This window comes from Bos mutus, chromosome 4 (assembly GCF_027580195.1).
Source record: "Bos mutus isolate GX-2022 chromosome 4, NWIPB_WYAK_1.1, whole genome shotgun sequence".
In the NCBI taxonomy this organism is placed as follows: domain Eukaryota; kingdom Metazoa; phylum Chordata; class Mammalia; order Artiodactyla; family Bovidae; genus Bos; species Bos mutus.
Genome location: NC_091620.1, coordinates 17,649,668 through 17,677,157, shown reverse-complemented (window position 1 = coordinate 17,677,157; position 27,490 = coordinate 17,649,668). Strand labels below are relative to the sequence as shown.

At 51.6% G+C, this 27,490-nt stretch overlaps 1 protein-coding gene and 1 non-coding gene across 4 annotated transcripts; both read right to left on the bottom strand.

Annotated features, from left to right (window-relative positions):
- Positions 1-762: 762 nt before the first annotated feature.
- Positions 763-834, bottom strand: TRNAC-GCA (transfer RNA cysteine (anticodon GCA)). Its single transcript has one exon. It is a non-coding gene; the product is annotated as a tRNA-Cys (tRNA).
- Positions 835-11,948: 11,114 nt separating this feature from the next.
- On the bottom strand, positions 11,949-24,975 carry ZNF783 (zinc finger protein 783). 3 transcript variants are annotated; one of them, XM_070369093.1, is made up of 8 exons: positions 24,789-24,943; positions 21,481-21,735; positions 20,979-21,380; positions 20,767-20,893; positions 20,476-20,604; positions 15,792-15,920; positions 14,629-14,739; positions 11,949-12,899 (listed from the first exon to the last, which is right to left on the bottom strand). In XM_070369093.1, exons 2-8 carry the CDS (start codon positions 21,538-21,540, stop codon positions 12,076-12,078), a joined length of 1,782 nt encoding a protein of 593 aa, XP_070225194.1. In that variant the 5' UTR covers positions 21,541-21,735; positions 24,789-24,943; the 3' UTR covers positions 11,949-12,075. The 3 variants fall into 3 exon arrangements, with proteins under 3 accessions (XP_070225194.1, XP_070225195.1, XP_070225196.1); XM_070369094.1 differs by having other exon boundaries at positions 14,629-14,706; XM_070369095.1 differs by lacking the exon at positions 21,481-21,735 and having other exon boundaries at positions 24,789-24,975.
- Positions 24,976-27,490: the final 2,515 nt, after the last annotated feature.

Sequence of the window (27,490 nt, the reverse complement as noted above, 5' to 3'; positions counted from 1 at the left end):
GTCAAACATGGAGAAGGGGAGAGTGGGGAGGGGCCTGTAGCCAGTTCATGTCTTCAACAGATATTTCTTTTTATCTTGGGCTGTGCCATTTGGGATCTTCGCTCCCCCACCAGGGATCAAACCCGTGCCCCCTGCATTGGGAGAGTGGAGTCTTAACCACTGGATCACCAGGGAAGTCCCTCAACAGACATCCTTTGAGCCCCTACCGTGTTCCCCTCTGTGCCAGGTGCTGAGGACCCCTGGCTGATTAAGGAGGTTCATGGTTCAGAGAACTGTGCCCATTGCAGATATAACTGCCAAGGGACAGCGTGATCATTGTGATTTCAGGCCGTCAGGGTTAGCCTTTGCCCCTAAAGCCCAGAGTCCTTTGTGAACTGAGCCGAGATGTGCAGACTGATGAGAAATGATTTTCTTGCAAATACCCTTGTGCACAGCAAGAGGAAGGGGAAAGAGAAGGCAGCGAGAGAGCCTTGGCCCAGGAGAGGGAGCAGGGCTAGGGTCAGCTCATCTTGCCATCAGGCAGCAGTCTAGCGTCTCTCCTTCCTGTCTTGTCTCCTCCAGCCCAGAGCGTGCAGGGCCAGACGTGGTTTTGTTGTCTCAAGTCTCAATCTGTTCACTCCCTCTAGTGGACGTCTGTTGAGTCTGTTTACCCAGCATCCATCTCTCCAACTCTTTATTAATCTCCCGTTTCTCACCTTTTCCCCCCAAATACTCTCTCCTGAAAGATGAGCCCTAAGGTGGGTTCTGTGAGTGAAGAAAACAAGGGGGCACCCGGACTTGAACCAGGGACCTCTTGATCTGCAGTCAAATGCTCTACCACTGAGCTATACCCCCAGTCACAACTGCCTAGCTAATATTTCATGTCCAGAATCATATCATGCTAATACTGACAATCAGTGGCAGAGTTAAATATCAACTGATTAAAGAAACTCAGTGGGTAAAGAGTCAGCCTGCAATGCAGGAGATCACAGGAGACTCAGGTTCAATCCCTGGGTCAGGAAGATCCCCTAGAGGAGGAAATGGCAACCCACCCCAGGACTCTTGCCTGGAGAATCCCATGGACAGAGGGATGAAACAATCCCATGGACTGGTGGACTACAGTCCATGGAGTCACAAAGAGTTGGACAGGACTGAGGATGAACACGAAAACAAATCTTTAAGAAATTTAGATCAGAGAAGAAACTGACTTCCAGAAATTCAAAAGTTATCAGGACTCTCAGCTTTTTTTCTTTGCTTCCTTCTCAAATCAGCTTTAATCTCTCAAACAATCTTCTCCAGGCAGCTGAGACTCCTAGGTGTACGTCTCCACACTTGGGATGCCAGGGAGAAAAGTGTTTAATTCTGAAAAATCCTAGAGCCGGACCCTTATTGGCCTGGCTGGGGTTCTAGCGCAACCAAGGGGAGTTGAGTGACACAACCATTTCAGGAGTGATGTCATGTAAGAATGTATCTGTTCCCACTCAGAATCCATGTCTACAGTACAGGGAGGGAGGGTGACTCCCCTGAAAGAAGTCAAGGGGAGCCAAGACACAGCCCAGGGGGCCAACTCTGCAGCTCTGGGCTCACCGGTCAAGTCTACCGCGTGAAAGAGGAGAGCAGTCAGCAGACGCCCTACCCAGATTAGTTGCTCTGCGGGCATATGGGATCATTCTGGATCAGGGATTGAACCCATGTCTCCCGCAATGACAGACAGGTTCTTAACCACTGGACCATCAGGGAAGCCCTGTGCCAACTTCTAAGGCCCATCTTAAGAGCAGGGATTAATTACTGTTCCTTTTTCCTGCCCAGGGTAGGCATTTTTTGTTGTTGTTATTAAATAAATGAATGAATGGAGATCATTCCAGATCACCAGTATCTAATGGCCACCCAGATCTTGAAACACTATGCCAGATCGTGTCCCCAGGACTACAGGGTACAGCTCTTCCCTTTCTGTAGCTCATGGAGGAAATTTTGACACAGCTAGCCCAGCCACTTGCTCCTGGCTGCCACACTTCAAAAAAAAAATTGTAGTTGACTTACAATGTGGAGTTAGTTTCAGGTGTATAACAATCTGATTCAGTATAGACACATATATTTTCTTTTACAGATTCTTTCCCTTATGGGCTTCCCAGATGGCATTTGTGGTAAAGAACCCACCTGCCAATGCAGGAGACCCATGTTTGATCCCTGGGTTGGGAAGATCCCCTGGAGCAGGGCATGGCAACCCACTCCAGTATTCTTGCCTGGAGAATCCCTTGGACAGAGGAGTCTGGCGGGCTACAGTCCATAGAGTGGCAGAGTCGAACACAACTGATAGGTTATTACAAAATAATGGGTATAGTTCCCTGCACTATACAGTAGGTCCTTGTTGGTTATCTATTTTATATATAGGAGTGTGTATATGTTAATCCCAAACTCCTGATTTACCCCTCCCCCACCCCTTTCCACTTTGGTAACAGTAAGCTTCTTTCCTGTGTCTGTGGGTCTATGTCTGTTTTGTAAATAAGTTTATTTGCATCTTTTTAGATTCTATATGTAAGCAATATCATGTGATACTATGATATTTGTCTTTGTCTGGGTTACTTCATTTAGTATAACTGCTAGGTCCATCTGTGTTGCCACAGATGGCATTGTTTCATTCTTTTTAAATATATATACACACACACACACATCACTCATCTGTCAATGGTCATTTAGGTTGCTTCCATGTCTTGCCTATTGTAAACAGTGCTGCAATGAACATTGGTGTGTTTTTTGAATTATAATTTTCTCAGGATAAGTGCTCAGGACTGAGATTATAAGATCATATGACAATTTTATTTTTAGCTTTCTAAGGAACCTCCATACCATTTTTCCATAGTGACTGTACCAATTTATATCCCCACCAACAGTATAGGAGGATTCCATTTTCTCCATGCCCTCTCCAGCATTTATTGTTTGTAGACTTTTTTGATGGTCATTCTGGTCTCTGTGTGGTGATACCTCATTGTTGTTTTGATCTGTTTTGAGCATTTGGAGAAAGGGCTATGTAGGTCATCTGCCCATTTTTTGATTGAGTTATTTTCTTTCTTTCTTTTTTTTTGCTGCTGAGTTGCATGAGCTGTTTGTATATTTTGGAAATTAATCCTTCATTGGTCACATCATTTGTAACTATTTTCTCCTTTTCTGTAGGTTGTGTTTTTGTTTTGTTTATCATTTCTTTGCTGTGAAAAAGCTTTTAAGTTTAATTAGGTCCCGTTTATTTTTTGTTCTTATTTCTATTACTCTGGGAGACAGATTCAGAAGATATGCTGCAATTTATGTCAAAGAGTGTTCCGCCTATGTTTTCCTCTGGGAGTCTTATAGTGTCTGGTCTTACATTTAGGTGCTTAACCCATTTTGAGTTTATTTTTTAATATGGTGTTAGAGAATGTTCTAGTTTCATTCTTTTAGATATAGCTGTCCAGTTTTCCAAGCACCACTTATTAAAGAGACTGTCTTTTCTCCGCTGTATTTTCTTTCCTCCTTTGTCAAAAATTAATTGACCATAGGTGCGTGGGTTTATTTCTGAGCTTCCTATCCTGCTCCTTTGACCTAGACGTCTGTTTCTGTGCTGGTACTATACTGTTCCAATTACTGTAGCTTTGTAGGATAGTCTGAAATCAGGAGGTCTGATTCTTCCAGTTTCTTTTTCTTTCTCAAGATAGCTTTGGCTATTCAGGGTCTTTTTCATTTCCATACAAATTTTAAACTATTTTGTTCTGCTGCTGCTGCTGCTAAGTTGCTTCAGTCACGTCCAACTCTGTGCGACCCCATAGACGGCAGCCCACCAGGCTCCCCCGTCCCTGGGATTCTCCAGGCAAGAACACTGGAGTGGGTTGCCATTTTGTTCTAGTTCTGTGAAAAATGCCATTGGCAATTTGATAGGGATTGCATTGAATCTGTAGATTGCCTTGGTTAGTACAGGCATTTTAAGAATTTGATTGTTCCAATCTAAGAACAGGCTATATCTTTCCATCTGTTTGTGTTGTCTTCAATTTCCTTTATCAGTGTCCTAAAGTTTTCAGAATATAGGTCCTTTGTCTTCTTATGTCAGTATATTCCTAGATATTTTATTTTTGATGTGAAGGTAAATAGGATTGTTTCCTTAATTTCCTTTTGATCTTTGCTAGTGTATAGATATCATCAGATTTCTGTGTATTAATTTTATATCCTGCAACTTTACTGAATTCATTGAATTCTAGTCGTTTACTGTTACTGGCTGCCACACTTAGATCAGGACTCTAACAACCAAGTTCCTACCAAGCAGCCAAATCCAGGAGCTCCAAGGGTGCAGCTGATCACAAGGTGCCAACAGGAAAAGGTCCCTAAGACATATTCCTCAGTGAAGACAGTAAGCTGCAGAATGATACACAGAGTATGGTATGTGTGGTTTTTAAACCCTGTGTTTTTCTGCACTACCTACCTGTATGACAATGCATGAGGAAGAAGCCTGAAAGGCTACACACCAGAAGGAAAATAGTGGGGGCCTGGGGGAGAGGGTGGGGGATGGAGGGTGGCAGGCACAGAGAGCCCTTCAGCTTCATCTGCACACATTTTCTTGGTGAGAATGTACTCTTGTGAAAACACATTTGCAGAATCAAAAAAAAAAAAACACACTTTCAAAGGTTAGAGGCTGGTTAGTGTCTGCTCAGAGGGTTCTCCAGCCTTGGTTCTCCAATGTGGACCTGCCTCTGAATCCCCTGAGGAACATGCTGGAACTTTGCAAATCCAGATCTCCTGAAGGAGAATGCAGTCTGCACCTTGCCTAGAGTCCCAGTAGGAGAAGCTGGCCCCTGGAAACATGAGTAAATAAAGCAATCTGCACACGCACTGTCAGCCCAAGATTTGAGCCGGGGGTGTGGAAGCAGCTCCCAAGAGCAGGGCCTGTTCTGGGGGTCAGGGGGTGGAGGGGCAGGCAGAAAGCAGAGTTATCTCCTGATGAATCTGGAAAAGCTTCCAGAGTGGGTGGAATGCAAGAAAGTAATTGCTGAAACCCCAGGGGCCTCCCAGATCCCATGGTGGACCCCAGGTCCCCCTTGGACCTCATGCCTCCACCTCCCAGTGCTCACTTGAGCCCCCACTCAGGAGCAAACCCCCAGGCTCCACAGCTCAGCAGAGCTGAGCCGGGGCTGGGGGCTTCTGCTCCCAGGGCACCTCAACCAGGCGTTGGCTGCTTGGCATCTCCATGGGAACCACCAAACAGCCCAGTTCTTCCACAATTGCTGTAGGAACCCAGCCTTGGTGGTTACAGGCTGACCGCAGTGCGGGGCCCAGCTCACTCCACGCCCTGCTGTGGAGGAAGTGACACCCCGGTTCCTGCAGTAACAGCACTCAAAGACAGGTCAGAAACCACAGGGGCCACCCTGCCCCAGGAGGAGTCTGAAATGCTACTTTTACCATCAGACTTATATGCGACCTACTCAATACCCTGGTTGAGTACACCACTTTCTTTCCACGTCTGAGCTCATGGTGATTTAGTTTACCTATTCAAAGGACCAGCTTAAAGGCAAACTTTTCTCCCCAAAGAAAATGTCAGACTATCCATGGGGTCGCAGAGTCAGGTATGACTGAGCGACTTCACTTTCTTTCTTTCTTTCATTTAATAAGCACTCGTTATTTGTTACTCACATATGTCAGGCACTGTGTTAAGTGCTGGGGACATTCCAGGAAAACTCAGCGCCGTCTCACAAGGAGACTGAAGCCGAGGAGAAGACAGAAGAAAGCAGAAACTGGAGCTCAGAGTGAGGACTTGAGAGCAGGTGCGGAGAGACGTGGGGGCAGACACAGGTCGGAGAAGGTCTTAGAGGCAGGCCACCCTCCAGCCCACGATCGCCTTGCCATCAGGACTCTGCTGTGTGACACCCTTCTAGACCTCAGGACGGGGTGTCTGGTCTGCCCTCCCCCATGCTCCCAGGACCATCTCAGGCCACGGTGACGTTTGTGTGGTAACTGGCACGCCGCTCCCTGGATCTTGCCCTAACAATTGGCTATGTGACTGCAAGCGGCTTATTCCACCCTCCTCTGTCTCTGTTTCTCCAGAAACATGGACGCCTGACGCCAGGCTGCCCTCTGCAGGCAAAGGTGGGAGCCAGGCCCGCCCTCATCCTGAGACCCAGGCTCCAGGGCCTTCCCACACCATCTCCGCAAGGGTGGGCAGCAAGGGTTGGTGGTGGCACCCTCTATGAGGGAGGAAAGAGAGGAGGTGCGGTCAGCTCTGCAGGCCCATGTGGTCAGCCACCACACCCTTGTCCATTCCCGAGTTCTCCCACAGCACAACTGCTCCATCTCGGAGTCTGGTCTCTGCCCAGTGTAAGGTGTAGCCTGGAGGAGGCAGGTTCTGTCTTCACAGGGTAGGGAACAACAGCTGATCTCCTCACAAGTCTGGCCTCCAGGCATGGATCTAAACCACTTTGAAGTTGTGTCTACCAGGAGGTGACTCCTTTACCTTCAGAAACAGAAAAATTGTTACCGAAACACAAGTTGATGTGTTCAACGCAGTGAAGCCAAACAATACCAAGATGTTAGAGTTTGGAACAGAGAAAGATTTTATTGAGGGTCCCACAAGGAGACAAGTGGCTCATGCCTTAAAAAGCCCAAACTCCCCGAAAGCCCTCAGCAAAGCCCTTTTCTAGGAAAGGTGAGGGAGGGGCCAGGTGAGTTGTTACAAACGTCTTGGTGTCAGATCCTTTGTGCTCCGAAGTCAGGTCACACTCAGGTAAACGTATTTCTGTAAACCTCTAACAAATGTTATCCTCTGTTCTGACAAGAAAGGGCACGGTCCCCAGAGGCAGCTTTCACCCTCTCAGGTCCGAGGTCCTGGCTGAACAGGCCGATCCCAGTTGGCTCCCTCAGGGCCGGGTATCCAGACCATGCCTGCCATTATCGCTGAGGGAGACTGTGCCCATGGCTCAGCTGGTCCTCAGGCTGCCCAGATGGCGGGGGCATCCTATAAAGACTGCTGCTGCCTTTAGATCACAGAGGCGGGGAAGGGGGTGAGGTTCAGCACTGCCTCAAGGCCTGGGTCCTGTCAGTGGCCTTGGTGAAGGCTCTGGAGCCCTGCTGGACACAGCCCCCAGCCTGTTCCCGGGGTGCCCCCCGCTCGCCTCACTCTTTACCTGACCACCACCACTCTACCAACAGTTGGCTGAACGGCCCACTAACGGTCGGTGGTTCATTTGCTGTTGGTTGCTTGTGGGAGGGGCCCACTGTAGCAATGGGGGAGCAGGACTCCCCACCAATGGCTGAGCAGGACCACTAATGGCCCCGCCCACCATAACCGTTGCCTGGCAACGGGGCACAGGTTAAGGGCACACACAATAATGGCTAAGCTCTGTTACAAAAATCTTGATAGCCCTTGTCGCACTGGCCAGGGATGGGCTCAGTCAAACTAACAGAGCAGGATGAGCACGGCCCTTGGCAGGCAGCCCTTGCTGGGCCTCATTACTCTGCACCCTGTTACTAGGCAACAGGTCTTGCTCAGCCATTGCGTGGTGCCTCAGTGGGCCCCGCCCACAAGCATCCAACCGGCAGTGAGCCACACCATTAGTTGTCCTGCTCAGCTATTGGTTACCTGCCCACTGGTAACTGTCGGTGAGGGACCACTGGGGAAGTGATTCAGTCAAGGGTCAGTGCTGTGGTGCCCATCAGGTGGGGAGTGAGCTAAGAGGGCGATTCAGGCCTTCTCCCGGAGGCCCTTCAGCTTACCCATCCTTGTTGGGCCAGAGGGTGAGCAGGAGGGCTCAGGGAACAGACTGGGGGCTGTGTCCTGAGGGGCTCCAGAGCCCTTACCAAGGCCCTCCATCAGCCTCGTTCCAGGCCTTGAGGCAGCGGTGAACCTCTCCCCTCTGTGACCTAATAGCAGTGACCACCTGTCTGGTCATAGTCTTTGAGACCTGGTCTCCCCCTTTGGGCCGCCTGAGGAGACTGGGGGCCAGTTGGGTTGAATGCCTGGCTCCCTCAGACAGCTGGGCAGGGTGTGGAACCTGGCCCTGAAGGAGCTGCCAACTGAGATCTGCCTTCTCTTAGTCAGGTCTGGGACCTGGGAGGGTGAAAATTGTACCTTGGAGTTTTGCCCTTTCTTGTCAGAACAGAGAATAGCATTCATCTGGTAGAGATTTATAGGAATGTTACCTGACCATGACCAGCTCTCAAGAACAAAAGATCTGACACTAAGTCTGCAACTAACCACACCCATCCCTCACTTTTTGCTTTTAAAGAGACTTGCTGAAAGCTTTCAGTAACTTTGGGGTTCTCAGGGCAGGAGCCACCCATCTCCTTGTACAAATCTGTAATAAGCCTTTCTCTGTTCCAAACTCTAATGTTTGGTATTGATGGGCCTCACTGTGTGTCCAGCACATGGGCTTGCAAGTTCGGTAAAAAAAACCAGAGGCTGAGACACTAGCCCCAAATCCTCTATGACACAGACCCCCTCTTGCAGCAATAGTAGGAACACCCTGGTGACTTGCATAAAAGCGTGAGCAGGCACCCAAATACATCCTGACAGGAATCAGAGCTGAGACCTAGAAGAGCTTTACGGGACCCTCACACAGCTAGAGGCAAAACTGCTGACAGAAGGCAGCCAAGGGCCCGGACTGGAGTGGAAATCACCTCCCCAGACGACGTCACTGACCTTAGCTTAGGAAGGGGATGCGAATGGGGTCATGATCTCCCTGAGCTCATCAGAGGAAAAGTGAAAGTGTCAGTCATGTCGGACTCTTCACAACCCCACCAACTGTAGCCCACTAGGATCCTCTGTCCATGGGATTCTCTAGGCGAGAATACTGGAGTGGATTGCCATTTCCTTCTCCAGGGGATCTCCCAGACCCAGGGGTCAAACCTGGGTTTCCCCGCATGGCAAGCAGATTCTTTACCGCCTGAGCCACAGGTAAGCCCTCAGAGGGGTGACAGCTAAAAGATCCAGGAAGTGGGCCCTGGAGCATCTCTGGAGTGAGGACAGTCAGTTCATCCGCCCCACACCCCGATCCCGAGCAGGATCCCAGAATGTCAAGGCTGGCGGGAACCTCGGAAATGTGGTTGTCTACAGGTGAGCAAACTGGGGCCGAGAAAAAAGGGATTTTTATCCTGTGAGCTGAGACACCCTTCAGCCTCAAGTACTGTTTACCTCCCCTTCCTCTACCCAGGCTATGGCTCAGATGGTAAACAATCCGCACGCAATGCGGGGGACCCAGGTTCGATCCCTGGGTTGAGAAGATCCCCTGCAGAAGGAAATGGCAACCCACTCCAGTATTCTTGCCTAGAGAATCCCATGGACGGGGGACCCTGGTGGGCTACAGTCCATGGGTGTCCTGAAGAGTCAGACACAACTGAGCGACTGACACTACCCAGACTGAACCTCTCCAATTCCAGGAGGGCAGGGTTATCCTCTGTGAGGGCCGCCCTCACGGGAGCTGGGCCACCCACCATGGCCCAACACTGTGAGGCCAGGCCAAGGAGTCGCCGCCACCACTGCGGACGCCCCACGCAGGCCAGCCCTTGGGCTCCCCGGTTGGCGCGCTGCTCGAGGCACGTGGGAACACAAGAACCTCCTGGAAGGACACAGCAAGTCAATCAACTGAGCGCCGCGAAGGCTGCCCCAGGTCTGCGTGCAGGGTCCCGCCCCCCCGGCCAGAGGCAGCTCCCCATTGGCCGGACCAGGAAATCCCGCCCCCCGTGCAATCCCAGAGCCCCCCCCACCCCCCAATTGGCCGGCCCGGAGTCCCCGCCCCTGCGGTGTGAGCCCTAACGCGGCTCCCAGGGTCCTGCTGAGCGGTCCACTCTCGTGGCGGGGCGGAGATTTCCCCACACCGCCGCTGACTCCCAGAGAGCAGGAACCAGATCACGTGCACTCATTTGAGTTCAGCATATTTACTGAGCAAGGATGCAGCCAAGGTTCCGCCACCGTCACAGTTCTTAAGGGCCTTTAACACCAGAACCCCAACTTCTCCTTTACGAACAAGGCACCCGAGACCCAGAGCTGGAGTCAAACCAGGTTCCATCCTTCCAGGTCACGCAGTCTCCATTGATTCATTTTAGTGTAAAGAAAGGTCCTTTGAACACCTATTGAGTGCCATGCAAACTCGCAGGGCCTAGCCTGGAGCCTGGCACACTGAGTGCTTTGGAAGAAGGGGGAGCACCAGTGCATAGCGATCACTCCTTCGGTCTGAGTCTCTGTATTTACATAGGGCATTAAGCATTAGAAAGGCCTAGAAGCTCTGAGCCCTGAAGCATCCCCAAGGAAACACCTGAGACTAACTCTGTAGCTGAGGGTTAAGCTCTCATCAGCTACACTAGCACCACATCCTGTCTGCACAGTTGCTGACAGCCCAGTCCGGACTGTGGGGCCTCTGGGAAGGGCTGGAGGATGCAAACAGAATCTATGGCAGGCCTGGCTGAGCTGTCATTGACGTGTATACTCTGTCCCAGAAATGAAAGCAGTGTTTCCACCCGCCCCCAACTCTGCTCAGGACTTTAGGAGAGGTAGGAAAGGTCAGAGGGGGGCAACAGGAAGTGGCACAGCTAGGGACCCAGGCATCTGGAAACAGGCTTGAACACAGGACACTCCACACAGTGCCAGACAAACAAGATAACAATCAGAACAGCTGAGGACCCATGACTGCAGCTTCAAAATCAGCCAAACCAAGGGCTGGTCTCTAGGTAGCACCCAAAGTGGTGTGATTCAAGAGGCACAAGAAGCTAGCTGCCATCAGGACGTCTCCTTGAGGCCTGATGCTATTGTCCAAACCACCCGTCTGAACCTCTGCTTTGGTAAGAGTTTTGTTCCACTGAGGTACTGAGGGCACCTGTGGGATATAGCCCAAAGGGAAAGTCTCATCTCACTCTGCACCCGAAGGACCTTCCACTCACTCCAGAAAATAAAGGTCCTTCTTGAGTGATTCTGAGTGGAAAAAGGGTGGAGATGAAGGGGGCCCTGAAGGTGAAAGAAAGGTCAAAAACTAGGCTTCCTATGGTTCCGCTGACTCCAAATCTATTATGACCGTGACAAATCTAAGGTGGAGGATGCAGGTGGGTCACCTTCGACCGATAAGGAACGTGAGGCTCGTGGTGGCTAAAAGATTCACCTAGATCCCCTGGCCTAACTCTGCCATGAGCCCCAAGTTCTAGAAGACACTCTGTCCTTTAACATGACAAGTCAGACCTGGCAACCCCACAGTCCACGCTGGCTCACCAGCCTCACTCTGAGTAGGACCTTTCCCTAGGGGAAGGGCTTCTTGGGCCCATGGTGCACCTGACCCCCCACACAACCCCCCAGGTATCAGGTGGGGTCCATGGAGCATGCATGAACACTGAGACCCTGGGGGAAATGTCATCCACTCCAGGCTTTAGTTCCCCCGTCTCAGCTGATTACCAGAGTTAATCACGGATGCAAACACCCACTGAGGAAAGAACGGGAAATACTGGGAATCACTCTGGGCCAAGCATACACATCTAGGAAGACACCTGGTTTCCAGGGAAGCAGCCAAGGCACCACTATCAACAGGCACCCCCAGGCTGGTCTGGACAGTGCCTCTGCCATCCCCTCTCAAGGAGGCGGCAGGGTAATTCCTATCCCTCAGGAGATCTTGGTCCCCTTTACAACCACACATAATACTTACAAAAGCACTTAGAAAAACTATAAAAAAAGAAGTTTCAAAATAATAGTAACAAATTCAAATTTCCAGCACCTATTCTTCAGGCTTTCTGTCCACTCTGCTGTTTCTCTTGTTGATGGAGAAACCCCAGGCCCTCAATGTCCCTATCACCCTGGCTCTCTTGTCCCTCCATGCTACTAGTCAAAGGCCCCCACCAAAGTGTGGACTCCCCTAAGCCTTAATGGAGCCGTTGTAAGTCAGGAATGTAGAAAGGGCAGCAAAGAGTGACAAGGAACTGAGGCATCTGGTCACCCTATACACTCTGTCACCATAAAGGCCACTGCTTCCCATTTGAATAAAGGGGGGGCGAGGCGGGATCTCTCCAGAGCCATCCCAGAAGGAACCAGCATCAGGCACGAGTGGAAAAGCTCCGTAGGGGCGGGGAAGAGAAGGTCCTGCCCAGGATGACCCCGCAGGCTCCTGCTGGTCAGCCCTCCTCCGAGCGGCTGGGCCGGGGCCGGGGCGGGCTCCCCAGGAGGGCGGGGGGCCCGGGGCAGGGCGGGCCCACCTGGCCCCGGGCATGCGTCTGCATGTGCACCGCCAGGTGGTGGTTGCGGTTGAAGGCCCGGCCGCACTGAGGACACCGGTAGGGCCGCTCGCCGGTGTGGATGCGCTGGTGCCGGAAGAGGTCGGAGGGCCGGCGGAAGGCCTTGCCACAGTAGGGGCAGGCGGGCCAGCCCTGGCTGTTGCCCGTGTGCAGGCGCTGGTGCAGCAGCAGGCTCTTCCGCTGCTGAAAGAAGCGCAGGCACTCGCTGCAGTGGTACACCTTGGCTGTCGCTGGCCTCCGCCCCACGAAGGGCCGGCGGCCCTCGCGCTCCTCCGGGAGCCAGCGGATGACTGGGCCGGGCACCACCACCTCCCCCGGCTCCAGAGCCGAGTGCGCATCCCCCCACCCGGTGGGCGAGCCGCCCCGGGCCTCCCGGTGCTCCTCCTCCACGTGGCTCCGCTGGTGAATGGTCAGGTTGATCTTCAGGCGGAAGCTCTGGCCGCAGTCAGGGCAGGGGAAGGCCCGCTCCTGCCGACGCGGGAGGACGCGGGGTGGCTGGGTCCCAGCCCCCGTGGGCCGGGAGTCCCCGGCCCGCGCCCGGGGGACGCCCCCTGCGTGAAGCCGGCCGGAACCCCCGGTCCTGCTCCTGGGCCCTTTGGGGATTCCACACGCGGCCCGGCTCGGGGACGCCCCGGGGAAGGGCGGCTCTGACGTCATCTCGTCCTCAGATGGTGCTTCCGTCTTGATGACCACAGCACCACCCCCTGGCAAATGGAGTCTGCATTGATCTCGGGGCTGGCCACACCCCGCCCCCCAGCAGGCTACCCCCCCGCCCACCCCCCGACCCAAGCCAGGCTCCAGATACACCAGCCCGGCCCACACCGCCTTCCCTGAGCCCCTGGCCCCAGAGTGCTCATGCCTGGGGCAGATAAACCACGCTGCAAAACCAGGAGCCGGGGTCAGGGCTCAGACCAGGGGACACAGATGGATGGAAAATGAAGAGGAGACAAAGACCGGCCCATATCCTTAACCCTGAGACACGCTGGCCTCATGGGACCCTCTAAAGTTCTGATGATTTTAGCTCTGATCTAGGACAATGAGCCCTGCAGGCCCTCACGGCTCCTAGACTGTAAGATGCTTCATGCCTGGACCTAGCAGGTGACTTGGCCGGCTCAGATCTACTGGGCCACGTGAGAAATCTACACCAAGCGTCCACCGCCTGCCCCGCACCACGCTCTTAGGTGACAGAAAGCAGGCGTGAGGCCTGGGCTCCCCCCACTGACTCTGAGGTGGGACTGAGGCAGCGACCAACGGTCTCAGCCCCAGCTAGCAGGGGTCGCCATGGCTGGGGAGGCAGGGCCTGGCCTCAGTCCTGCCTGGAGCCCTGTGTTCTCCCACATCCTCCAACTGCTGCTCCTCTGGCTTCCTCTGGAGCCAGCCCCTAACCACACTCTTCTCTGACCACCCCTGACTCCCAGACCAGCATCCACCAGCCTTAGCTGCCAGACCAGAGTCGGCTTCCTGGTGACAGCGAACCTGGCCCCCCGCCTATGAGAATGAATACCTCCACCCTCAACGGGCAACTTCCAAGGTTCAGGACAGGAGTGATTTCCAGTGTTGCTGAAGCCTAAGCTTAAACCACAAGCTGGGAGACCACTGAGGATGAGAGCTGTTAACTGGTGAGCCCCCAGGGCAGCACCCGACAGCAAGACTGTGGGTTCTCTGCTCAAGGCTCACCTAGGAGTCCTCACAGATAACTCATGGCAGAACCTCATTTCTATGTTAGAAACGACCCACTGTTTTTAAGTTAGTCCTTAATGAGTCTAAGAATCATCTAAACTTTGAGGTAAAAAACCTTGTTGCACTGAATAGGCTGCCACGGTATCCTCAGGCTTAGGAACTAGTGAGGGTCTCAGGCCCTCTTCTTTGAAGAGGCAAGGCTCCCAGGTCTCTTCATCTGAGGCCACCCACAACCCCAAGGGGGACCCAGATCACGCACGTGCCTCCCCCAAAGCCAGAACCCGGGTGGAATGGGGGCAGGCTGGATCCCTTTCTACTGGGCCAGAATAGGCAATAATTGCTTTACTTTTTCCTGCTTATCGAGGTATAAGGCCGGTTCACAGAATATGCACAGACTCTCAGCAGAAAGAACTAATTTCAATCACAGCCTCCATGATCAAACCGTAAGACGTGAGAGGCGGTCCAGCTGGGCTGTGTCACAGGGCAGCCGTGACACCTGACCGCCCCCTGGCAGCTCGTGGCTTGTCTGCAAGCAGCACCTTCCCAGCCAGAGCAGACGGCGATGGGGAAGAGCCAGACCACAGGTGACCCGGGTCCTCAGAGCCCCAGGAATTAATACTTGGGGGTGAGGGAGGCGCCCTCTGGAGGAGAGCGCTCCCCAGGTCCATCATGCAAGCCCGCCCCCTCTCCCAGAGGGGCCCCGAGGTCTCCCGAGGCTCTGCTGAGGCCATGGGGCCTCCTCCCTTCACTCACCTGGCCCCAAGCTGGGCAGGATGTCCCTGGGAGGGCAGGTTGGTGACTCCCCATCTGAAGAGTCTTCCTCCCGTTTAACTGAAGACAAAATGCTGACACTGGCTGGGGGCCCTGTGAGGCAGAGTCCCGTGAAGGCCTTTCCCAGCCACCAGCCTGGAAGCAGACATGGCCATCCCCTAGCAGGCCCAGGACGTGCTCTAGCTCCCGGGCTCAGGAAGAGGAAGCATCACGTTCTGTCCCGAGGGTAGCGGCTCCCCACCTCCAACCCCCGAACCTCTGCCTCAGAGGTGAGAAGAGTGCGGCAAAGGCTGTGCCCCCAGCTCCCATGCAGGTGGTGCTAACAACTGGCCCCTAAGCTTCGGAAGGTCACCCTGATGGGCCTCAAAAGGACAGAAGGTTTGGGGAGGCCCCAGGGCCCAGCGCCAGAGCAAGGACAATAAGAAGGTCTAGTCCTCTGACACACTGGCTGGGAAGGACGGACACAGGGAATGGGGGGGGGGCACCCATATTCAGAGGGGCCCATAGCCAGTGGGGAAGAAGCACAGAAGTAAACAGACAGAAAGCACCCCAGAGACTGAATGGTCAGGTTGGCATGGAGGGGGATCACCAAGTTAGCAAAAGAGCAGTCTGGAGACAGAAAACAAGGCTCTGGGTTATCTGCTAGATGCTCTCTGGATTATAAGCCATTTTTGTGACAGGATGGGCAAGAATGTTCCTTTAAACAAAAGCAGAGAACACTGGGAGGGATCACTGGAGCCACAGAGCCCTCGGAGACCTTTGGAAGGAGGACACTCACGCTGGCACTGTGCCAGACACATAAGTCGTACTGCTCCACTGACCTGATGGTCCTCACTTCCTGAAGAGGCCCCGCATCCCCCTCTTGTGCCCTTCTTCACTCTAGCCAAACTGGTGTATCTCGCCCCCAACATACCTGAGGAACTCACACCTTTGCTCAGACTGTGTTCTCCTGCTGAAAATACCCTATGTTCCCAGCAAAATCCACCTCTAAGACCCATCTCGGGGCCCATTTCCTGGGAAGCCTGTCTGGCACAGAGCAGCCTGGCCCGCCCCCAACTGTCTCCCCCACCCTCGAGCTGCAGCGCTTCTTCTCAGTTTCGCTTGTCGGGCCCTGTTCGCACGGCTGCCCAGAGGCCCTCACTCACCAGTGCCCATCTCCGGTGGGGTCACCCTTGTTTCCCAGTCTCGCTGGTGCTCCAGGGCCTGACCTTCTTTTGGCTCCTCCTGGGCAGGGCTCACCGGGCTGGGGATCTGCTCTGGGTACGGAGGAAGGCCTGGGGAATGCAAATCAGTGACACTAAGGGCGACACAGAGGTCTCCCAGGACGCTGGGGAGCGGCTGACCGCAGTCACCTGGCCATAGGGTATGACAGTGAAGTGAACCTCACTGATCGCCTAGGAACTATTCCAGGCTAAAGAGAAAAAGAAATGGTACATGTAGTATGTTAAGTTATCCGATAGTACCATGACATACAGGACCAAAGATCTGGCTTTTTTTAGGGAGTCCTGGCTGGAAACAGTTTAACAGCAGTTCCCAATCCCAAGTCCTCTAGCGGGCTGGTGTATAAAGATCCCCTGGGGAGCACCCCCAAGATTCCCCTCAGTAAGTTCTGGGTGGGCCTAGGAAGTATGCATTTTTAAAAAATGAGTGGAAGAGACATGAATATTTCTGAGTGGAAGACACATGAACATTTCCCAGAATGAAAAATTAAAATGGCCCATAAACAAATAAGACTACGCTGGTTCCATAGCCAGACACTACAAGAAAATCACAGACCAATATTCTTTATGAACATTGATGCAAAAACCCTGAACAAGATGCTAGCAACCTGAACTGGACAGCACAGTAAAAAGATTAAATAGCATAACCAAGTAGAAATTTATTCCTGGAATGCAAGGATGGTTCAATATGTGAAACTAGATCAATGGAATACACCACATTAAGAATGATGGGGAGAAAAAAAAACATGATTATCTCAGTTAATGCAGAAAAACATCTGACAAAATTCAATACCCTTTTATGAAAAAATATCACTCAAAAAATTAAGACTAGAAGGAAACTACCTCAATACAATAAAAGTCTTAATTAGGCAGAAATTCAAACAATATGCTACGACATAGATGAACATTGATGATGTCACGCTAAGGGAAATAAGCCAGTCATACAAAGACAAATACTCTATGATTCCACTTACATGAAGTACTTACTTAGAGAACTCAAATTCAACGGGACAGAAAGGAGAATTGTGGTTGCCAGAGGCTGAGAAAGGGGGAGAGTTATTGTTTGATGGAGCAGAATTCCAGTCTGACGAGATGAAAGGAGTAAGAGATGAATGTTGGTGACGGCTGCACAACATGTGAATGTATTTAGTATCACTAAACTGTACACTTACAGTTAATTTGGTCAATCTTATGTTATACGTATTTGATTAAAGTAAGAAAATAAAGTGCTGATACACAGTACAATACACATGATCCTTGAAAACATAAATGAAAGAAGACAGACGCATAAGATCATGTATTATATGATTCTACTTATATGAAATGTCCAGAATCAGCAAATCTATAGACTCAGAAAGCAGATTTGTTGTTGCTAGGACTAGGGGGCTTGGCAGGGCTTCAGGTGATAGCTGAAAGATACAGGGCTTGTTTCTGAGGTTACAAAAAATGTTTTAAAATTGACTGTGGCTGCACTTATCTATGAATATTCTAGAAACCAGTGAAAGTGAAAGGGGGCTTCCCTCATAGCTCAGTTGGTAAAGAATCCACCTGCGATGCAGGAGACCCCAGTTCAATTCCTGCGTCAGAAGATCCACTGGAGAAGGGATAGGCTACCTACACTAGTAATCTTGGGCTTCCCTAGTGGCTCAGATGGTAAAGAATACACCTGCAATGCTGGAGACCTGGGTTCAATCCCTGGGTTGGGAAGATCCCTTGGAGAAGGGAAAGGCTACCCACTCCAATATTCTGGCCTGGAGAATTCCTGTCAGACGCAACTTTCACTTTCACTTTTACTGAATTGTATGCTTTAAATGGGTGAACTGTATAGTCTGTGAATTATTTCTAAAAAAATCTTTTTTTAAACTACACTGAAATATTCCTTACACTGAAATATTCCTGAAATATTCCTAAACTACACTGAAATATTATCACGCAGACTAAAATCCTACAAGTCTGACCACATTCCCTAGTGGCAAGGCTGTGGGGAAAGAGGCCCTCTTTCACAACACTGATGGAAATGTAAATGATACAACATCTTGTGCGTCTGAATGCCATTGAAGTTACACCAAAATGACCTATAGGTCAACTTGAAGGGGTTCCCAAGAGCCAAGAATGGGACAATGTAAGCATGAAAATAATGGTTGCAAAAGACTGCATGTATAAAATATTCACCTACAAAGTTATAATAATAAAAAAAGGAAGAAAGAAAAGCCCAGGTATTGGTCACCTTTGGCATTCCAAAAATTGATGACAAGAAATATTTAAGCAGCTAATCTGCCTTTTCTGTACAGACCATATTTCAAGGTAATTAAAAGAGCTGGTTAGGGAAATTATTCTTTATAAAAGAATTTCAGCTACTAGGTGCCGATGCCCGTATGCTCAGTCATGTCTGACTCTTTGTGACCCCCTGGAATGTAGGCTACTCGGCTCCTCTGTCCATGGAATTTTCCAGGCAAGAATGCTAAAGTGGGTTGCCATTTCCTCCTTCAGGGTATCTTCCTGATGCAGGGATTGAACTTGCGTCTCTTGCACCTTCTGCACTGGCAGGTGGATTTTTTACCACTGCACCACCTAGGAAGCCCTCAGTTCAGTCAGTCGCCTCTGACTCTTTGCCACCCCATGGACTGCAGCAGGCCAGGGCACCTAATAGGGAAGCCCTATTAGGTGCCAAAGTAATGACCAAATTTCACCATTTTACAACCCCTAATTCAGTAATGAATCCAGGGAAGTCTTCAATGGCCATTAAACTCATTAGGTGAAAAGTTGATGGGGAATTTTATAATAGAAGGATAAAGCTGATAATCACAAAAAGAAAGGCAACTGAATAAGACCTGAAACTATAAGACTCCTAGTAGAAAACATAGGCGGTAAGCTCCTTGACATCAGTTTTGGCAAAGATTTTTTTTTTGGTTTCAATATAAACAAAGGGACATCAAACTTAATATAAACAAGGGGAAATACATGAAACTAAAAACCTTCTACACAGAAAAGGAACCATCAACAAAATGAAAATACAACCTATGGAATGAAAGAAAATATTTGCAAGTCATTCACTTGATAAGGGGTTAAGATCCAAAATACATAAAGAACTCACACAACTCAATAGCAAAAAAAAAAAATCAATTAACATTTGAAGATCTGAGTATCTGAACAGACATTTCCCAAAGAAGATGTACAGATGGGCAGTGGGCACATGAAAAGATGCTAAACATCACTAACCATCAGGGAAATGGTGAGACATCACCTTACATGTCCGAATAGCTATTTTCAAAAAGACAGGAAACGACAAGGATGTGGAGAAAAGGAAAACTGTGTGCTCTATTGGTGGGAAGGTAAAATGTCTCAGCAACAAGGGAAAGCGGTATAGGGGTTCCTCAGAAAATGAAAAAGAGAGCTACCATAAGGTCCAGCGACGCAGGCATTTTCCCAAAGAAAACAAAAACATTAACTCAAAAAGGTATCTGCACACCAACGTTCACTGCACACCGCGGCATTATTTACAACAGCTGAAATACGAAAATAACTTGAGGGTACCGACAGATGAACGGATAAAGAAAATGTGGTGTGTATCTGTGTGTGTGTATGTATATGTGTGTATGTGTGTGTGTATATATATGTATATATATATACATATAAACAGAATATTATTCAGCCATAAAAAAGAATGAAATCCTGTCATTTGCAACAAACTTTAGGGTATTTCGCTAAGTGAAATAAGTCAGACAGAGAAAGCGATCTTACTCATACATGGAATCTATTTAAAACAAACCAAGATGGAGTAGGAAATGGTAACCCATTCCAGTATTCTTGCCTAGAAAGTTCCATGACCAGAGGAGCTTGGCAAGCTACAGTCCATGGGGTCGCAAAGAGTCAGCCACGACTGAGCACATCAGCACATACCATGATCTAAAATGGTTGTTTCCTTTTGTATTCCTACCAGAAGACTTTGGGACTTCCAATTGTTCCATATCCTTGCCAGTGTGTTTGGTCTTTTAAAATTTTTGACCTTTTTAATAAATGTATAGCAGTAGGAGAAAAAACAAAAAAACAAACAAAGAGGGGCTTCCCTGGTGGTCCAGTGGTCAAGATCTGCCTGCCAATGCAGGAGACACAAAGACATATAGGATCGATCCCTGGTCCAGAAAGATCCCACATGCCAGAGAGCAACTAAGCCCCTGCATCACAACTACTGAGGCAGCACTCTATAGCGTCTGTGAGCTACAACTACCGAGCCCACCTGCCCCGACTACTGCGCCCATGCACCCTAGAGAAACCAGCGCATTGAGAAGCCCATGCGCCGAAACTAGAGAGCAGCCCCCGCTTGCTGCAACTAGACCAAGCCCGTATGCAGGAGCAAAGACCCAGCAAAGCCAAAAATTAATTAATAAATCTTTAAACAACAAACAAAAACAAGATCACAGATGCAGAGAACAGATTGGGGGTTGCCAGAGGTGAGGGGTAGGGGGTAGGTAGAACGGGTGAAAGCAGCCAGAGCGTGGCCTGCCCTGAGCTAAGGGGCCTGAGCTCCTTCCTGGCCTCGCACTGTGGGAAGTGCAGAAGGGCGGGACACGCATGGACTGTCCCCAGCCCCGGCCACGCCCCCACTCACCTGCACCTGGCCTCCTGGGGCACACTTCCTCTCTCTCGTTCCCTTCCTCCCGGCCCCACGGGCCTTCAGGACAAGGCTCCTCTCCCCTCTCCATCCGGGTGAGGATGTCTGGTTTGGAGATGGCATAATCTGCGTGCAGAGTACAGAGAGAGCTGGGTCAAGACTGGACACCCGCCACCCAGGTGCCCAGAGACGCAGCGACACCTGGAGGAACAGAAGCCAAAGCTGAGACACAGCCTGCAGGAGGCCCATCTGTGGGCAGGGCCCAGAGCATCATCTAGACAGCCTTACCGAGGGAGACCAGCATCTCGTAGTTGCCCCTCATCACGTGCTTGTACAGCTCCTTCTGCCACTCGTCCAGCTTGCCCCACTCTGGCTCAGAGAAATACACGGCCACGTCATCAAAGGTCACGGGCACCTGGAACCACAGGGTCACGCAGGCTCACCCACACGCCGATGGGCAGGGAACGTGGGCTATCCCACCCCCGGTGTCCAGGGCTTACCCTGGGGACCTCGCCCTTGCTGCCCGGGGGCAGCCGCAGGATCCAGAAGTTCCTGTTCCTCAGCAGGTTCTCCATGTTCTCCAGCCGCCTCTGCAGCAGCCCGTACTCCTGCAGCAGGGTCCCCAGCACGGCCCACTTGCCCTCCAGCTGGTTCCCGAACTCCACGGCCATCTTCTCGCAGTCGGCCAGCTTCTTCTCAGCCGTCCCTGTCCGCCCCTCCAGAGTCAGCAGGCGGGTCAGGCAGGAATCCACCTTCTTTTCCAAGGCCTGGATGGCGGCCACCACCGTCCACAGCGTGATTTCCGTGGAGTAGAGGTAGGAATTCTTCTCAGCGGCCGGCTGGGGTGATGGAGAAGGAGTCGAAGGCCTTTCATCCCCTGTTGGTTTGTCCCTCTCTGGAGCCTGTCCAGCAAAAGCAAGGGGAAATATGATCACAATTATCCAGTGAGATGTCCATCTCAAAGAGAAACCTCAGAATGGCACTTCCCAGGTGAAGCCCCACCTGGGATCCTGAGGACCCAGCAGGAAGCGGAGGAGAGGGAGGAGCAGGGGGGATATCCATCCTCAAGGACAGGCTGGACCACGGTGTTAGCAAGTAGGAATCAGGAGGAACAGCATCTGTCACCTCGCACAGGTGACTTCCCTTCCTGGTCTTGGTCTTGTCCTCTGGCACTCAGAAGCTCAGTGGCAGTGGTACTACTCACAAGCTGGCTGAGCTCTGCAAAGTTTGTTATGCATTTCAACTCCAACCCCACATCTGTAAAAAGGGGTAATAATAATACCTATATGATGGGATTGTGAGAATTAATGATACTGTCTTAGTAAAAAAACACTTAACATGATGATGTCCAATGTGGCAAACACTCAATAAACGTGAGCCCTGTGTTGTTGACAATGAGGAGGATGTTGAGCTGAAGGCGGGTCCAAGTCAGGAGTGCAGTAAGTCGTTCACATGGCCTTTCTACTCCACCCTGTTCATTACATTGTCCTTCAATGTCTTGGGGGCTTCCCTGATAGCTCAGTTGGTAAAGAATCTGCCTACAATGCAGGAGACCCCGGTTTGATTCCTGGGTTGGGAAGATCCACTGGAGGAGGGCATGGCAACCCACTCCAGTCTTCTTGGGCTTCCCTTGTGGCTCCGCTGGTAAAGAATCTGCCCACCGTGCGCAAGACCTGAGTTTGATCCCTGGGTTGGGAAGATGCCCTGAAGAAGGGAATGGCTACCCACCAACTCAATGGACATGAGTCTGAGTAAGCTCCAGGAGTTGGTGATAGACAGGGAAGCCTGGTGTGCTGCAGTCCATGGGGTCACAAAGAGTCAGACACGACTGAGCAACTGAACTGAACTCAATGTCTTGGAAAAGAGCTTCTGAAGTTTCTCAGCTGACCTCAGGGCCTGACAACCAGGCCTCAGCCCCAGTTCGTCTCGCTAAAAGCCTCTCTGGACAGAGGGACCACTTCACCCCTTCTCTGTACTCATCCCCATGGTCAGCTCACCATGAAGTCCTATCTGTGCATCTTCTAAAACTACGTCAAGTCCGCCCTTGCCTCTCCTGCTCTGGGGACTAGTCCAGGCCCCAGGCCCCTTTGCCCGGAACCCTTGCTGCTCTGCGCAGTTGGTTTCCCCAGGTCACCCTTCTTCCCCGCAATCAATTTCCCACAGGCTGACCAGGAATCTTTTAAATACACACTAGAGCATTTTAGTCCCCTGACTGACAGCTTCCTGGTGTACCCAGAATAAAATCTAAACATCTTATCATATCCCAGCCTACCTCCTTGACTTTATATCCTCCTGGGTACTAACTACCAGCCAGCTCCCCTAGCCTCTGGGATTCTTATGACGTACCTGGCTCTCTCCTCTCCCTTTGCCTGAGCGCTTCCCTCACCCCTCTTTACGCCTGGCTCCCTCTTCTGTTAAGACTCCAGCTTAAACACTGCCTCACAGAGACCTTCACCAACTAACACATCTAAACTAGGCCCCCTGCTAGCCCTTCCTTCACGCTGTTTTATGGCTTGTGTTGTTCCCCAGGAGAACATAAGATCCATGAGGACATCAGCTCCATGAAGGTATATATTATTCACCATTGTATTCCCAGCTTCTAAAAGAGTGCCTCATTCATAGCAGATGCTCAGTAAATGCCTACTGAGTGAATGAGTGAATGACTAAACAATTAAACACAGTCATTCAATAACAATGACTAAACACCTGTCAACAGTCAGTACAATGGGGATGCAGAAAAAAATGCAGTTCTTCCTTGTGCTGGAGAAAAGTTGTGTACATAGACAGTCAAATTAACAGTGTGATACCAGGGGCTAATCAAAGTTGAGGGCAAGTCTATCCTGCTGGGTGAATGTTTGGGGGATCTCAGGTTGCTGCAAGAGAGCAGAAGGAGAGAGGCAGATGAGAAGGGCCAGGAAAAGTGCTGAGAAAGTGGTCCTGGGCTAAGTGGGAGCTGAAGACGACACCTGTAGCCCCAGGGAAAGGCCTTGCTGGGGGCTTCCCCCAAGGAGCAGGGCTGTAAGTCCCAAGAAGGCCCATCCTCTTTTCGCCCTTGCACTCAGAGAGCCCTTACCAACACACAGACACCAAACTCACCAAAGAGGAAAGAAAAAGAAAGTAAAAGTGAGGTCACGTTTGACTCTCTGTGAGGCCATGGATCTCCAGGAGATCTTCCTGACTCAGGGGTTCCCACATTGTAGGCAGACACTTTACCATCTGAGCCACCAGGGAAGTCCTCCTTAAAGAAGAAAAGTTCCTCCTTAAAAAGTATCCAAAGTAATCAGCATCTAGAAAAATCAAGGCTTCAAAAACCTTGTTAAGATGTATTAATAATGGTAGATACGGGTTGATGTCGCAGTGGTAAGAACCCGCCTGCCAACACAGGAGACCCAAGAGAGGCCGGCGCGATCCCTGCATCAGGAAGACCCCCTGGAGAAGGAAATGGCAACCCACTCCAGTATTCTTGCCTGGAGAACCCCATAGACAGAGGAGCCTGGTGGGCTACAGTCCACGGGGTCACAAAGAGTCCGACACGACTGAGAGACTCAGCCCGTGTGCACGGTGGATTGAGCTCTTCACAAATGTTTTTCTACTATGTCCAAAAAAAAAAAAAGGCCAAAAGGTTATTTTCTCCAAACTGGACACACTGTATATTATCAGCCAAAATTTCAGTATCTGCTAATCTTTTATGAACCACAACAAAAACCAAAAACACCCGCCTACAATCCCTGCAGCAAACAGCACTCAACACCTTCTCTTTGCAGTCAGCGCACGTGTGCACCCGAAAGGGGACCCAACTCCGGAGCCCCAGGTGGGCGTCAGGCTCTGGCCTCGACTCGACTCGGTGTGCAACTTTGGGAGCGTCCCGCCCCCCTCCCCGCGCAGCCTCAGACCTCGGTCGTCAGAACCGATGGGGCCGGGGTGCCTGTCCACCCCCCCCCCCGCCCCACCCCCCGGCCTGTCTCCGGGCCGCCGGGCCTCCAGGCCTCCAGTGAGACAATGGACGGGAGGAGACCGCCAGTCGGTTCCAAGACGAGGGCTTGTCATCTTAAGTGTGACCGCAAAGTCCGGCCGCTCCCCCGACGTCGGGGCCGCCCACCCGCCGCGCACGGCCTGGCGTTTGGGCCGCCCAAGGCCCGGCCGGGACGAGGGCAGCCGGGCGGCCCGAGCGGGCCGGACGCGCGGGCGCGGGGCGGAGGCGGCGGAGAGGAGGCCGCGCCGCGGACCGCTCGGGGCGCCGCCCGACCGAGACCCTCGCGGGTCCATGCGGCGGCCCGGCGCGGCTGGGCGTCCGCGCGCGGGGCGCTTACCGGGGCGGGCGCCGCTTCGGCCATGGCTGCCCGCGTCCCTCGCTCCGCGGCTCTCCTCCCGGGGGCCGGCGCGGGGCGGCGGCGGAGGCGGAGCGGAGCCGCCCTGCCTCGGAGCTCCTGCCGGGGCGGCCGCGAGCTGCGTCCGAGCCACGTGCCCTGCCGGCCCTTTAAACAAGAGCTGCGCTCGCGGCCGGGCCAGAGGCCGCGCGCAGCGCCCCCTGCAGCCCGAAGGACCGCACTCCCGCGGCCTTCGGTGCCCACCAGCCCCGGGCGGCCGCGGGGGTCCCGCCGGACGTAGGGGGAGCCGGCTGCCCGCCCTCGCCTGGGCCGCGGGAGTCGACGCCGGGGCAGCACGCGCCACGGGGCCCACCGGCCGGGCTTCCGTCGGGCGAAGCCGACCCTCGCCCCCGGGCCGGGCGGGGTGCTTGGCAGGGGGAGGGGCGGGGGGTGGCGGGTGGAATCCAGCCAGTGAGCTAACAAAGGAAACGCGTTGGAAACTTCGAGGCTTTGGGGCAAGACGTTCAGTCATCGCCAGGTGACCTCAACTGTGTATGCACTTGATCTGCCGTTTTAACACCTCTGATGTTAGTTTGGGTATACATTTTGCGCGGGGAAAGCCAAGGTGGAGTGGGAGGGATCGATAAGTATTTTTAAACTTTTATTAGTTTTCCGGAATAAAGAGAAGGATCTCAAGAAAACTGCATTTCGTTAAATAAACCAACCCTGCTTCCTTCGTTCCCTTTGGGGATCCAGGGTCTCCTCCGCCTTCCCTGGGGTCCGCCTTCCCAGCAGGTACGCGGCTGGATGGCCCGCTCTGCCACACCCAGTTGCCACTCGCCTGCCAGCTACCAGCTGGGGGGTCCTCTGGATCGGGAGGACTAAATCCACCACTAACTCAGGCCCTGAGGCATTTGGAATAAACGACTCAATCTGGGACCTACTTTCCCCTTATCTGCAACCCACAGAGCCTTACTCTGGAAAACCTCTTAATCACAGAATGTAAACTTAAATGGGCTTCCCAGGTGGCTCAGTGGTAAAAAAAATCCGTCTGCAAAACAGGAGACTCGGGTTCCATCCCTGGGTCGGGAAGATTCCTTGGAGGAGAGCATATCCCACTCCCGTATTCTTGCCCCGAAAAGCCCAAGGACAGAGGAGCCTGGTGGGTTACAGTCCGTGGGGTTGCAAAGAGTGGAACGTGACTGAGCCTGCGCTCATGTGCATACACCTAGAGTAAAACACGCTTTACTTACCTGGTGGTGCAGTGGCTAAGACTCCGCCCTTCCAATGCAGAGGGTGTGCGTTCGATCCCTGTTGGGAGAACTAAGGTGCAGGGCAGCCAGAAAATAAAATATGCTGTATACAGTTTAAGTTTACCTTCTATCTTTTCTGCATTTCACAATAATCTCACTCTGTCCAACAAGCCTGGAAAGTCTTCCAGGTTTGGAAGAGTTAGAAATCAGTCTGCAGTTTTCTTTCTTTGTTTTCTTTTTTTTCTCTTGGGAGGGAGGGAGAAAATGATTAGCTCATATATCTGATCAAGCAAAAGTGAGATCAGTTAATAGTAGGAACACAAATAAATTGATACCTTCTTCAGATCAGGTTCACCCCTAGAATCTGGGACAAGGTTAGGAAGTATTACTTTAAGGTAACAAGAAATCAAATCTATATATGGTATGGTTCATTCTGGGAATCCTTGTTGAAATAACCTGATCTAAGACAGTTTGCAAACAAAAGAGCGCCCCTCAGGTCTCAGCAGGGGTCAGGCAGACCAATGTATTAAGGATTACAAATTTCTTATAATTTTATAAGTTGTGATCTCATAAAATAAGAGTTAGTGTCCAAGGCAAACAGAAAGAGTCTGGAAAATGGATGGGAGAGGAAGAAAATGTTAGAATTTCACAGGCTTTGCTCCAGGAAGAGTGCTTTCATTTTTGACAGCTGGTAGGAGTTTTTTAGAAAAGTTTCCGTAAGTCAGTATTCAAGTTTTAGTATCCTGATCTCCTGGAGTGCTTATTAAAATACAGATTGCTGGGCACTGGTCTCAGAATTTCCAGTCTGGGGCTGGAGTGGGTGGGGCAGGGGCGCATACAAAATTTTGTTTCTGTTTGCCATGAGATGTTGATTCTGCTGTTGAGTGATCACACTGCCCTGCCCATTAGCTCCCAAAGCTGCTTCCCGGTCCTAGGCTCCAATTTTATAAACATATTAACAAAAAATACAAAAATGTGATACCATCATGTGGTTTCCTGAGCAGACCAGCCTGGTGTCAGGCCAGGCGCAGCTCTAATATAAATTAAGATGATGTGCATCCTTAGTTATTAATCTTTCTCTTGTGGATTTGCTCCTTTCTGGAGCAGGTCTCCAGGGCCTGAGTACCTCTGGGTGAGCTGACAACACTGGATTTCCACAGTAGAGGCACAGACCCTGGAGGGAGGGGTAACTCCAACCGGGTACAGGCCACTCTTTGCACAGTCAACCATCAGCCTCTGCGGCAGAAGGTGGGCTTGTCAGAGGTTGAGGGCCACTCAAACAATACCTAGGGTCATGTAGGGTGAGGGAAGGGTCCAGGTACTCTGATGCTAGTGACCCCACCACCGCATCCTCCACCAGGAGATGGGGCAGAGAATTCCCACGCCCCCTACCTTTAGATTAGGAAGCGGACACCCTCCTCTAAAGCAGCAAGAGGGGAGGTATTAGCAGAG

What these genes read in the sequence shown, in the direction of transcription:
- ZNF783 (XM_070369093.1), bottom strand. Translation starts at nt 21,540, where the DNA reads ATGGATATCCCCCCTGCTCCTCCCTCTCCTCCGCTTCCTGCTGGGTCC. An exon ending in CCCACCGGAGATGGGCACTG is followed by an intron (nt 14,740 to 15,791) that starts GTGAGTGAGGGC and finishes TCTGCCTCACAG; the next exon opens with GGCCCCCAGCCAGTGTCAGC. An exon ending in CCTGCCCAGCTTGGGGCCAG is followed by an intron (nt 12,900 to 14,628) that starts GTGAGTGAAGGG and finishes TCCATTTGCCAG; the next exon opens with GGGGTGGTGCTGTGGTCATC.